This window comes from Terrapene carolina, unplaced genomic scaffold, assembly GCF_002925995.2.
Source record: "Terrapene carolina triunguis isolate 2854851 unplaced genomic scaffold, T_m_triunguis-2.0 Scaffold247, whole genome shotgun sequence".
Classification (NCBI taxonomy): domain Eukaryota; kingdom Metazoa; phylum Chordata; order Testudines; family Emydidae; genus Terrapene; species Terrapene triunguis.
Window position 1 is genome coordinate 16907912 of NW_020664598.1, and position 14596 is coordinate 16922507.

General features: G+C 38.8%; 1 protein-coding gene across 1 annotated transcript; it reads left to right on the forward strand.

The window, feature by feature from the left end:
* Nucleotides 1–421: 421 nt before the first annotated feature.
* LOC112123564 (zinc finger BED domain-containing protein 5-like) lies at nt 422–3200 on the forward strand. Its single transcript, XM_029912803.1, has 3 exons — nt 422–426; nt 867–2060; nt 2543–3200. The coding sequence occupies exons 1-3, from the start codon at nt 422–424 to the stop codon at nt 3198–3200; spliced, it is 1857 nt and encodes a 618-aa protein (XP_029768663.1).
* The last annotated feature ends 11396 nt before the right edge of the window (nt 3201–14596 follow it).

Genomic DNA, 14596 nt, shown 5'->3' on the forward strand with positions numbered 1-14596 from the left:
GACTTATGTCTATTTCTAGGAATAGATTTAGAAGCCTAATTCTGAATTTTGAAAATGTTGGCCAATGTCTACTTGTCAGCTCATTTGGGCTCTGACTGGAATCAATGGAACTATCATTGATTTCAAAGGGCTCTAAGCCAGGCCCATAATTTTTGTTTGCATTTAGATACATACTGAACTGACCGGTGGATCATAAATACCTAGAACAGCGTTTCCCAAACTGTGTTCCGTGGAACACTGGTGTTCCGCACGATGTGAATAGGTGTTCCATAAAAGAATCATAATTTTTAAAAAGGGTCTTTAAATTTCTTTTAATTTTAAATTTGGCATATTTGAAGCGTAGTTTACGACTCTTTTTGAATGACTATAATTTAACATAAAACTCTTTTTCCGGTTATTGATAGATCTCGTATTGAATATCATGGCGTAAAGAGAACAGGGCACGCAGCATGCTGACGTCTACCCCTTTTGGGCACGTTTCAGTTAGTGACGTCATACCCCTTCCGCTTGAGGCTGCGCGAACTGCAGCGGTATGCACACACCATTCTCTTTACGCCATGTTGAATATTCACTCAACACGTTCAAACCTGTGGGTCTTTACCGTGTGTGCGATAAGCACAACTAAACTAGCTTCCCTCGAAACAATATAAATATTTGTGACAAAAAAAAATTGACAAAAATCAGTATTTCTAAATATTGTTACTAAACCTAATCACCATGGATTTGTGGCTAAAAGAAGGAACTTTGAAACAAAAAGCAAGTTCTTCTGGTACTCTAACTGTGGCCGAAATAAACGAGCAAAATATTGAGACACTTTAAAGTGAGGATGAACAATCACAGTCTTTTGTTGCCGAAAAATCTGTTAGTACTAGTGAATTATCCAAGGTGAAAGAATTTCCACTGAAGTATATCAAAAAACAAGAAGCAGCAGGTGTTAAAAGACCGAAACGAAAGTATGATGGAAGTTATTTGTCTTTCAGTTTTACGTGTGTTGGAAATAAAGATGTTCCTGATGCGCAGTGCGTCAAGTGCAACAAAATACTAGCAAACAGTTCATTGGCTCCTGCTAAACTTCGTAGACATTTGGAAACCAAGCATGCTGAATACAAAGACAAAGATATAAGTTTTTTCAAGAGGAAGCGTGACTCACTTGGAAATTGTAAACTTTCGATGATTAAAATTGCTAAAACAGACAACAAAAGTGCAACAGAGGCATCTTATCGAGTAAGTTACCGTATAGCGCTTGCCGGAGAAGCTCACACTATTGGAGAAATGCTTATCAAGCCTTGCACGAAAGATATTGTAACATGCATGTTGAGCGAGCAGTCTGGTAAAAAAATTGATGCTGTACAGTTGTCAAATAATACTGTTGCACGCCGTATTAAAGATCTTGCCAATGACATAGAAAAAGAGCTAGTTTGCCGACTGAAAATTTGCCATGAATATTCATTGAAGCTAGATGAGTCCACTGACGTTTCAGGACTTGCTGTGCTACTAGTATTTGTAAGATATAGATTTAATGATATTATTGAAGAGGACCTGCTCTTATGTGAATCTCTGCAAAGCAACACAACTGGAGAAGAAATATTCAACTGCATCAACAATTTTATCAGAAAGCATGAAATTAGTTGGGGAAAATGTATTGATGTATGTACTGACGATGCTCGGGCAATGATCGGGAAGATGAAGGGAACTGTAACGCGAATCATAAGTGTGGCACCAGAAAGCCCTAAGAGCCATTGTGTTCTACACAGACAAGCACTTGCACTTAAAAAAATACCAGCATATCTGAAAATTGTGCTCGATGAAGCAGTACAAATTATCAATTTTGTCAAATCTCGACCACTTCAATCCAGGTTATTTAAAATTTTGTGTGAGGAAATGGGTAGTCAGCACAAAGCGCTTCTTTTACATACGGAAGTGAGATGGCTATCCAGAGGAAAAGTGCTTGTGAGGCTTTTTGAGCTTCAGAGTGAACTACTGGTATTCTTTACTTCAGGTAATTCAGGACGAAAATTTAATGACTGTCTGACAAATTCCTCATGGCTAATGAGACTTGCGTATTGTTGTGGAAAAAACGACCACGCGTTGTGTTTGGATCAGAATCGCCTGAGGTCCCTTTATTTACAAGCATGCAAGGGGGGTTACCAGCGAACTGGCAGTCCCCCCGAATACAGATTTTTCAACAGCTTTTATAGCAAAAAACCAATTAATTAGTAATACACACTTCCTTGTTAACATTATTGCCATAATTGGAATACATTTTCCATAAAAGGGAAAACAGCACAGCCAGCTTTCCTGTTTTTTGCAGGTTGCCCTTTTCGGTTACAAGCTTCCCCTAACACTAGCAGTGGGGAGTTATGAATCATAAGCCTTGTGATTATAGATAGTTCTGCTTTTGTACTTTTCCTTCACCCTGCCTTCAAAAACCCCCTTTCTCAAAAAAACCCTTCTTCCAATTAACTTGACTAATGCTCAGGTCTGAACCAAAGTTCAGGCCTGAGACAATCAAAGTTTAGGCCTGGGCAATTTTTCCACTACAGTATCTTGCAGATATTTTTGCAAAATTAAATGAAATTAATCTGTCGCTGCAAGGAAAGAATGTGACCATTTTTACCACAATGGATAAAATTTCGTCATTAAAAAAGAAACTGGAATTCGGGGCATCTTCTGTAGAACAGAATAACTTCGACTGCTTCCCTACAGTACATGAATTTCTGACTGAAATAAATTCTACAGTCCATGAAGAAGTTTCCAGCACCATTTTACAGCACTTACGTGACTTGCAGACCTCTTTATTAGAATACTTTCCTACAACTACTGATGATAATGCTTGGGTTCGAAATCCATTTGTAATTACAGCCAAACCAGTCGGCTTTACTGCGCACGATTATGAAAGCCTAATTGACTTAATTTCTGACTCTGATTTGAAACAAAAGTTTAAGGATCTTCCGCTGAATAATTTTTGGAGCAGCCTAATAGAAGAGTACCCTAATGTGGCTAAACGTGCAGTTCGAGTGCTCCTTCCTTTTGCTACAACTTATTTCTGTGAGACAGGATTTTCGTATTATACTGCAACAAAAACCAAATATAGGAATAGACTTGATGCTGCGCCTGACATGAGGATTCAACTTTCCAGGATTATTCCTAATATTAAGCGAATTTGTGATAGAAAAATGCAGAAACACCAATCCCATTAAATCCAAATTTGTATTTCTGTTTATAAAAATAGATTTTCCTAGTAAAAATCTAATTTGTTTGGTGTTTGTGTATATATAAAGTTTTTTTTAAGTAGAACACTGTTTTTAATTTTGACTCTTGCACTTGATTTTTGTACTACTTTATACGCACTTTCCAGTTAGAAATTGTTAGTTCAAGTTTTTAAATTTGTATTTTTGCTTTGTTTTATAAAATAAAATATATTTGAGCATAAATAACACAATTTTTTTATTTGAAAACCAAACGACTACAAAATAATATTATAAGTGTTCCGTGGCCAAAAAAGTTTGGGAAACGCTGACCTAGAAGGATATTCCAATATTTTGGTTATCACTTTAAATCCTTCTCTTTCCTCTTCCTGCCTTCGCATTTAAATCACACCCTGGACTGAAGAAGAGGTGAACAGATTGCATCCTTGCAATGTGTTACCTTTTATTTTCACACTAATCTGATTTTGTTCCCTGACTCCAGTGATAGGACTTCCTTATAATGTTCACTGACTTCTCTCTGGGACACTGAATACTGTTAGGATTTTCCATAGCTCTTCCATACAGAGTAATCCTATGTTTTATTAACTTCAGGAAAACCTAAGGAAAAGGATCTCCTTTTGGTTACATCATCATTTTTTCCTGATCTTGTTAACATACTAACCAGCTCTATATTTATGGTAAGTATTCCCTAAATTAAGAAATTACTTTTAAATGAAAGCAATGCTAATGTACAAAAAGAAAAACAATTTAATGTGGAATTTTGTAGATAATGAGTTGCAGTACCTGCTGATGCACAAGGGAGATTAAATATATCTTTCCTAGAAGCCAGCATGACATTTCAGAGTTAAGCCATTAAACATACTTTCCATGCTGATGCACCAGGGTAGCTGAATTACAAGAAAGCTAGTATAGATTATTAATATTTTAAATGAAGAGAGTAGTTCAAGTTGTTAGTTTTGTCAGTAGAGGTTATATAGTCAATGTAAGTACCGCAGACTCCAAGGCTATCAAGCTGGTTGGGAAACCAGAAATTTCATGTCAGAAAATTATGGGTTTCTTCAGAACAATTAGAAATGAAATGAAAAAATATTTTTGGTCGGAAAATAAACAATCATTTAAATTTAATTTCAGCTTAAAATGTCATTTCAATTTGGTTTTCAGAACCCAAAATATTGTATCTTGTTCTGATTTTCCCATCTGGAAATGAAAAACGTAATGGGAAAACGTCAAACCACACTTTCTGATGGGAAGATTTGTTGACCAAAAATTTCAACCGGCTTTACTTAGAAACATATCAACACACATCTTATTTGATGCATGAATATATTTTGATTCAATATAACCGGATAGTGAATGGTTTGTGAGAACAGTAGGGTAGATACAGTAAAAGGGCCCAGTTCTGTCAAACTTACCCATGTGAATAGTTCTATTGACTTCAGTGGGGACAACTCACATGCACAAAATTAACAATGTCTAGAATTCTTAGCAGAATTGGGGGGCCTGAGACACATTGGTTAAGTTATTTTAATTAACCAGTTTCCCATACCATATGTCTTATGTATTCAGTGAACTTTCACTTGCTTAGCTGAAGAACAGACCAGACTATATTATACATGTATGTTTTATTAATCAAAATTAAAATTAAAAATAAGAAATTAGAGGGTAAAATAAAGGGGGTAAAATAAAAGTGTTTACAAGGTGTTTACAACCCAGTTCAAGAGAGCATGTGGGACATGCTGGTGCCTAGTGAACAGAGCATTGGACTGGGACTCAGGAGACCTGGGTTCTATTCCCAATTCTGCCACTGGCCTTCTGGGTGACCTTGGGTACGTCACTTTAGTACCCTGTGTCTCAATTTCCCCATCTGTAAAATGGGGATAATGATTCTTACCGGCTTTATAAAGCTCTTTGAGATCTGCTGACAAAAAGTGTGTTATAAGAGCTAGGTATTCAGAAAGTACTTAACTCATGCTTAAGATCACTCCTGAATAGGGATGGACTTAAGCACATGCTTAACTGCTTTCCTGAATCAGGGCCTATGGGAATCAATTTATCATGAAAAAAATTACCAAATGGTAATAAATCAAAACACAATAAATAAGTCTTATCACATAGCGGTAACCTTATTCTAATTCTGTATCACCCTAGGAAGATGTTTTTTGTTTCAACACAGACCTATGAATCCATAGTACAGGTCCTTATCAATCTGCCATTCAAGCTCCATAACAATCAAAAGTTATGGGAAATTAAAGTAGCCTGATTTTTCAAAATTTTAGGGACATGAGGCCCCTTTAAAGTGTCTCAGATTGAGCAACCAAGAAACAGAGGCACCTAAAATCATTAGTTACTATAGAATATTTGTACTATGCTGTTTTACATTTCTTCGTTTTTCACATTTCTTTTCTTTCTTGCAATCTACACAGTAAGTTAAAAAGAAAAAATTAATTCCTAAATATATGTACGTAACTTTCCAAAAAGGTACAGATGGTTACTGAATAGTATAAAAGTTCATCAAGAAACTGGTTATTAAATTTAATGTCGTGCTGTTTTGCATTTTTTACTACAGCTCTTTTAAAGATATTACTCAGTGATAGAGCAGATAGAGAGACAGCTCATAAATATTGAAGAATTAATTTGCCACAAGCACTAATTCTTTGAACTTCTGCCTTTTTCCTCTCCATGGGCACCTATGTCAACAGTTCCCAAGCTACTTCAGTCTCTTACTTAGGGTACAAAAAAGGAATTTGTTTGGTCTTTGAAATACCCTGTTTTCCTTAAATCCCATTTTTTCACATCACACATAAAATTCTTTTCCCTGTTCCCTCTCTTCTCTTCCTGTCCTCCATCCTTTTCTCTCTATTATCATTTGCATCCCCTACTTTCCTCAGATTTTTTCTGCAGACATGCTAACTATTCTATCAAATAACTTTAGGAAAACTACATTTTTTCAGATAAGTTAGTTTCATATTTACCTTGTGTAAAGATTAAACTGGAAAATCTGTATTTTCTAGAGCCATAGAATTTCTATATACTATTCTACTCTAGATATATTGACCTTTTACAGGGGGCAACAGATGTCTAAGATCTGGACTGTCCAGGAGAACACACGTTTTGAGGAAAAATCTGGGGCTGGGAGTGTGTTGGGATCAACATGCAAGTGATAACCAATGTGGATGGAAGACAGAGTGTTGACGGCAAGCTCCAATATATGCAGATACTTAGGATGTGACCTGCAGGTTGTTTCTGAGGGGACCAGTTTGGGTGTACAGCACCAAAGCATTGTGAGGCACCCAAAGCTGCAGGGCAGGTGGTGACAGCCCCTCACTAGTCTGGATTTCCTCCAGGATTGTGATACTACCCCAATAGCTTAAACACACCGTTTCTCAGATCTCCACCTGAAGGTGTGAGCCTTCTGGTTTAGCTCCTCAAAGGGCCAAATGGAAGGTGTAACACATGAAATGTACAGACACTGTGCACAGTATTCTAGCACACTATTGATCTTTCTTTAAAAGCATGAAAAATACACAGATTGGTACAAAAATAATAAACCCCACATTCAGTTCCCTGCTTCAGCTTCATTGCCACTCTAGAACATTTGTTGGGCTGTGGTCAGAGCTATCTGGGCCCATCCAATGTCCTTCAGCTGCAGAGCATGACATGGGTTCTGAAACCTGGAGTCGTTTCTCCCCACTATGCCTTCTCTCACCTTAGCCGGTTCATCCCCTTCCCCTCTCCTGCCCAAAATTTCTTGTGTGGCTCCTTGAATCTTCCCTCCTGCTTTGTCACCTCTGTCTCTTTGTCCTGCTTGGGGAATTTCAACTCTCCAAACGCCAGCCCCCTACAGATAAGCTGAAGGAAATGGCTTCTCCCAGCTATACCCAACCTATGTATTGACTGGTCCAAGTATAGTCTTTAAAGTTAAGTACTCTCCATTGCCCCTAGTCTGGTGCGTACGGCACACCCTTGCCAGCAATGGTGGATACACATGGACGTAGAGGCAGTCCATGATACAGAAATTTCATAACTTCACATCATCAACTAGAATTGATCAATTGTATGGACAGATTTCCCAAATTGTCACAATATGGAAAGAGCAAAATAAATGACTAGTTCAATTGAAATTGAATCTTTGAATGAGTTATGTGATTTTATAATATCTAGTCATTTGTTATTTTGTCCTACGTGTATAATTTTGCCAGTTTGGGGCTTGAGCCTACACCATTGAAATCAATGGAAGCTTTACTAGTTCCTAAAATGGGTGTAGGATCAGATAATTCATTAGGAGGTCATGTTGGGTGTGTGGTGTAAATTGCCCCTCAGCAGCAGGACCACCAGGGTAGGACTTTTGTAAGAGGGCTGGGGAAACTTAGGTCATGCCAGTTGTTCTTACCCCCCCCCCTTGTTGCTCTTTTCCTTCTCTGTGCTCCCTTGTCCTCACCCATTCTCAAACCATTCAGAGACAAGGGAGAGGCATCAAACCATGCAAAAAAGAAATGGGGATAGAATGTAAGGACCTTTGTTTCCAAAGAAACAGAACTTCACTATATGGGTGAAATCCTGGCCCCGTTGAAATCAATGGGAATTTTGCAATTGATTTTAATAGGGCTATGATTTCATGCTAAGGCTTTCATTTTCTGTAGAATAACCATTAGGGGCAGTGGTATATATACATACTAAACAATCCATTTCCAACCCAGAATGTGGCAAAAACGAGAATATTTTTCAGTCGCCTGATTTCAGAATTCAACTGATAAATAACATTTCCCATCGCTTGAACAGTTGCAGCAGTTATGCAATTAATAAGCACTGAAGCTGCACCGTCAAACCTAGTACACTTTTTCAAATCATATGTGAATGTAAAATCAAGGTAATCCAGGGTGAGATAATCACAAGAATTGCCATAGTATCAGTATTTAACCTACCACACCCCTTATGTTCCAGTCACACCAAATATATGGTAGGAAATTTGTCAATGAGAGATTTGATCTTAAGGAAAGTTAATTACTGAGAGTCATCATGATAGATAACTACTTTAAGAAATTATTACAAAGATAAAATCTATTTCTCTAGCTAAAATAATAGACTATCCTACATCAATGACTAGCAGCTCTGGAGAAAATATCCTTTAAATTATACAATGTGCATGAGAGAGATTTTTAATATGCACTAGTCTTCCTGCTTAGAAAACTGGATTATGTCATCTATGTAACATGCAATTGTACCCAAGAAATGCATTCTTAATAATTCAGATCTATACAGGTGATTCTTTACTCTTTACAGAAAGTTCGCAACATTTTCCATTCTGGACAGACTATTCACTGTACATCACTTCTCTTTTTACATCGATAATTCAAAATTGAATCCAACTATTATATATGAAGAAAGTTAATGATTATAGAGTGGTCCTGATAGTGCAATGGCCATTTAATTAGTGTAGATGAGGAGGAAAACACTTAAATGCACTTAATTCATTTCTCTGACTAAAGTGAAATATGGAGATAGCTATTTAAAGCAACTGATATTTCCCAGTGTCCAAGACTTATGAATAGCTAGGTGATGTAATTCCATTTGAGCTTGCAAGCAGGACAAATAAGTGTTTCAATATATTTTCAGGAAGCCAGTACCATTTATGAATTATTTAGTAGAAATTCCAATAGATTTTATTAACATCTTTCAGATGGACTCTATTGCCCTAGTAGACCTAGTAGCATGAGTAGACTAAGGCCACTTTACTTCTGAATGAGAGCATCCATACAGGGGTATAATGTGCCGATATATTTTTGTCAAGCATGATCAAATTTATAAATAAAACATTATTGAAAATCTTATAGAAACTAAGATATTGGGCCACATTTTCTCCTACAGTATTGCCCCTAGGAACCACTCCAGCTGTGCAAAAAGGCTTTAAACCCAACAAATCCAGACAAATGGGGATTTTTTTGGCAGGGTAACCTCTGTGTGGCATGGACCCGGCATAGCCAGCTCTTTTTCGGTCAGAAAAATTTTGATTTTTCCAGTTATCCAATAGGAAATTGAAAATTAAATATTTAGTTTTGGATGTATTAAACTGAAATTGGAATGTTTTGTTTTGTTAAACTGTCCCAAAATGTGTTTTGAATCATTGCTTCATGGCGATGTACTTTGAGCCCCATTCTCTCCTATGGGCTTTGTTCCCTGACTGGACTACTTCTCCATGTGCTCTTCCCTCTGAACAAGCTGTATGGTGCACCATGGGAGATGTAGCTTAGCCAGAGTGAGAGAATGGGGACATCTGACTCCTGAACTACAACCCCCATGAGGCAATGCACCAAAATAGGAAATGAAGTTTAATGTGAAACTGACTTGAAATAAATTGTTTTGGGTCAGTTCAACAAAACAAAACATTTTGATTTCAGGAATGTCAACATATTTTGTGTCAATCAAAAATGCTGAAATATTTTGATGTTTCCAAATCAAATTTTTTCACAGTATTTTATTCTGTGAAAAGTTTTGATATGTCAACTTTTTGTCCCCCAAACAATGTTGAAATATTGGAATTTCCAACATCTCTGGGTCGCCTGGCTCATTAATAATTGATTGGTTTCCTGCTGTAGCCGCATAGACTCCTGTTGCGCCATTGCCTGAACCCAGGTGGCCTCCTGCGGCTTGTACCAGAGCTCTTACCACCTCCTCCGTTGTGGTATAAAGCAAACAAACAAACCAATACAAAAAAACCCCAAAAACCCAGTGCACTTTTTTTTAAACCTCTTTCTTCCGCCACGCTGTGAACGAAATCCCACCCCTGACACCAGTTGTGACAAAGCTCTGTCCTTGTCTCCGTGGGGCCTGCGTTTCCTGACGGATTTCGCTAACCTCAGAGGCTCACTGTGACCCTTCACTTAACCCTTCTCTCTCTAGAGAGAAGGGTCACAGTCTACTGAGCCATTTTCATCATAAGCCAGTGAGGGAGGTGAGGAGAAGCTATCCTCCCTTGTACAGTCTCTGTGGTCTCCCAGTCTCAGTGATTAATCAGAGGGGGGAAAGGGGGGGAGCCCAGGCCCGCCCTCTACTCCAGGCTCCAGCCCAGGGACCCTAACAGTATCAGCTATGGTAGCTGACCTTTTAGGAACAGGACACGTACAATTCCCTGGGCTACTTCCCCACAGCAGCTCCCACTTCCTCAAGCTCCACTTCACTCTTACCTCAGGGCCTCCTTCCTTGTGCCTAATATGGTGTATACAGCTCAGTCTCTCCAACAGCGCAACTTCTCACAGCTCCTGACATGCGCACCCACCTGACTAACTGGGAGGCTTTTAACTAGTTTCAGCCAGCCCCTGATTGGCTTCAGGTGTCCCAATCAACCTAGCATCCTCCCTGCCTTCTGGAAAGCTCTTAATTGGCCCCAGGTGTCTTAATTGACCTGGAGCAGCTGCCATTTACTTATCCTGGTACCAGTGATTTGTTTAACCTGGGGCTAATATATCTATCTCCCACTACTTTTCTATAGCCATCTGGCCTTGCCCCGTCACAACCCATATGATCCCATTAACTTTAACTGGGGTTGCTTCGGTATACTGGGGGTTGCACAAATGTATGTGAGAACAGAATTTGGCCTAACAACATGTGTTACCATTGCTTGGTTACTAACTGCTGACCAGTGTAAAAGGGGGTGGGGAAGGGCAATCTGTCCCTATATTAATAATAAAAAAGTTTGTTCATAAACTGTATGTCTCTAAGGTGTCACAAGTACTCCTCGTTCTTTTTGCTGGATAGAGTAGTAACAAATAGGAGATTGGGTAGAATACCTTTCAACTCTAATTATTTCATTAACAGACAAATAAACTCCGAGAACTGTAAAATGTATAAATTAAAAGGCCTATTAGATCATTTTCTCTTTCTCCATGTCAGTGCAGGATTACATTTATTACTAACATTTTGTCCAGCATAGTTTTAAATGTGGCAGGTAATGGGGCTTCCATTACTTCCTTTGAAAAGGATTCCTCAGGCAAAAAGATCAGACTAAATATGCTAATATGAAGGCTTTCCCTTAGATGCCTATTCTAAACTAGTCGTATGAGTTAATTTTTTGTCATTAATATTTCAATTGCATGTTCTTATAAAAATTCCATCACTGGAGCATGATGTAGACATTTTATGGTATTTTACCACAACGTAGACAAGCTGAGTAGCCACACAATTACAAACCAGGAATTATGGCAGCGGTTTCCAAACTGCAGGTTGTGACCTCAAATGGGGTCACACCCTCAGCAGATGGGATCGCGACAATCCCTACTGTGCGGACACTATTTTGTGTTGCACAGTGTGACCTCTCCTGTACGGAGTGTGTGAAGTCACACTGCATGGAGGACACCATTTTGCTCTACAAAATGGTTACTGTGCATGCCCCAGGCAACACTGTGTAGAGGACTCCATTTTGCAGAGCAAACTGGCATCCTCCATGTGGTGTGACTGGACATGCACCATACATGCAAGGTCACATGGTGAGGAGCAAAATGGAAGTTCTCCACACACTAGGGACATCACACATACAATGCATACGAGGTTACGCTGTGCGGAGAACACCTTCTGCGCTATGAAATGGCGGCATCCTTGATTTCTGGGGTCCCGGAAGGAAATACTTCATTAAAATGGATTTGTGCAGCTTAGGAACCCCTGAATTATGACTCTTGAGGCTTGTTGTACACTCCATTGGCACAATAAACCTATAATGCGAATGTTTCCACACACCTCATAGGAAGAATAAAGAGCTTTCTGGCATATGTTGGACTCTCTAGGAAAGCTCAGGAACTAGTAGGCTTAGGGTGACCAGACATCCTGATATTAGGGGCTTTGTCTCATATAGGACCCTATTACCCCACCACCACCCCAGTCCCAATTTTTCATACTTGCTGTCTGGTCACCCTAAGTAGGCCGTTTGTGTTACATCCCACCAAGACTATTCAGCTTGCTTTCCCATTATCTTATCTAGTGAGTAAGTGGGGAAAGGAATGTTAGATTATATTCTTGTTACAATTTACGTTTGCAAGTTCCCAAAAGAAAATGAGTGACTCGTCTCACATGAAGCTTCTTTAAAACTGAACACCTAGGAGGCTATTTGGATTTATTATTTTTCTTTAATGGGACTGGAATTAGTTATCCCTGAGATATTTTTGGAAGAAGATTAATTAAGCAGTCTATGTTAACTTGACAGCTACTGCTTATTCCCCAAAGATCACACTGCTGACCTTCTTGGAGACAATGGGGAAGATTTTCAAAAGCAGAAGGGGGAGTGAGCCATCCAAATCCCATTAAAAGTCAACTCCCCCGCATGCCTTTGAAAGGCTCCTCCAAACATCCCTTTCTCATGTTTCTGCTTCTAGCGAGGCCCGTCAGGCCTATTTTTTTTTAAAAGAAAAACTTCTTAAAATTTGAAAGGCCCAAGTACAGTTCATAAAAGTCTCCATTTTGTAACTCTTATGCACATAACATCTGATCCAAAGGCCACTGAAGACACATTGAGCAAATTACTCAGTGAGAGCACCCGCAGTACTCCTCTCCTCTTCAGTGCGAGTATAGGCTGCAGAATCAGTCCCCAACATTTGGCAAATTAAAAATAATGAGGGAATGTTGATTTTCACTGCCTCGACTCCACAGCCAGCAGGCAGTTTCACGAAGAGATCATCTGTTAAATTGACTTTGCACACTGAAACAATTGTGTGATTTAAAATAAGACACCCTCCCCACCCTCCACACAATGAATGATTCATAAAACAAACAACTCATTAAAAGGGAGCTCTAAGGAGCCATTCTAACAAAGGGCATCCTAATCATTTTTATTCAAAAGACACTTTAAATAACAATAATACTATGTTTGAGGCATGAAGTGACTAAATTAATACTTCATGGAATTATAATCTAAATTAATTTTTGAAACACAAAAAGATGAAGCTCATTCAAAGGATGTGCCAAATTATCCTCTACATGGAAATAAGAGTGGAATTTCCTTCAATTATTCCATATAAAAGCAAGTTTCTCCACCCTGTGGAACACAAGAGGGATTTGGCCCACTAAATCCATGGCTGTTGTAAGGTTATTGGGTCACTTCCCATAGGTTAGGGCCATATTCAAGGATAATGTGTGTCCAGCAGCATCATAGCTAAGGCACAATCTGAGGGCATTATAGAATTCCAGCTGCCAGTGGGTGTCAGGCCCAGCACAAGCTGCCCCACAATCAGTGTCACTTGCAAGCTGACATTTCATGGGTCATAACAAAACTAACCCTTAGCAGGGAGATATCGGCGGGAAGGGATAGGATAAAAAGTTCTCTTAAGCTCACAGTGACAGGGCCCATGTTAAGTTTGCTTGTGCACTAAGCAGTACTTCAAGCTCATTTCAGTGTTGCAGAACAACTAGTGATGGACAACACTTCACTGCAGCAGAATTTCTCATTCCAAATGAAATATGATTTTGATCATATTACTAGCAGACCATCTTTTACCCACAAGTGATTGGAGAGGCTGCAAGAGCTGTACAGGAAGCCAAGAAAATCCTATAGCAGGAAGATCTATTCCTTGCTCCTCCAAGTTACAGTTACAACAGACATCATGCAGTTAGAGAACTGCCATGTCTAGAACCTGGTGACCACGTTCATGTCAAACTGGATGGAGAAAAAGGATGGACTACTCCAGCTGTCACAAAGAAAAAGAACTCAGCGCCCAGATCATATGTGATTAAGACCGACAGTGGAGAGTTCAACAGAAACTGTCAACATCTATGGTATGTTCCTCAGAAAGAACAATCAACAGAGCAAATTCAATAGATAGCAGATGTAAAACAACAAGACGACTACCCAAGGATTCCAAACCAATCACAGCCACTCATTGCAACTAATGGACAGCCAGAAGACCAATTTGTTACACGCTCAAGTCACGTAATAAAAAAAACAGTACAATCCAGAGACACTTAGTAGACTGATACCTACTGAACTTCAAAGATAGTGTAAATATTGTAAATGGTAGGAATGTAGAATTTAAAGGGGGGAGATGTAATGAAATGCTAATCTGTATTATATTGTTGTGGAAAAATTAACCACGCATTGTGTTTAGATCAGAACAGCCTGAGGCTCCTTTATTTTACGAGCATGTCCGGGGCCACTATCAAATGGATAGTGCCCCCAAATTACAGACAGAGGCTTATAAAGCTTAAAACCGCAATTAGTCAAACACTCTTTTCATTTGTAATATTCTCTTAAACAGAAAAACAATCCCTTATTAGGAATATAGAAGCAACAAGCTTTCCTGTACATTCCTGTTATACTTTTGCGGTTGGGGCTTATCCTAATTTCTAGTTATCACAACTATATTTCGCAAGACTGGCTATTGCAAAAGTTCTGCTGGCAATTTCCATTC

Coding starts and splice junctions, on each gene's coding strand:
- LOC112123564 (XM_029912803.1), top strand. Junction 2,061..2,542: donor TCATGGCTAATGAGACTTGC/GTATTGTTGTGG, acceptor TTTTCCACTACA/GTATCTTGCAGATATTTTTG.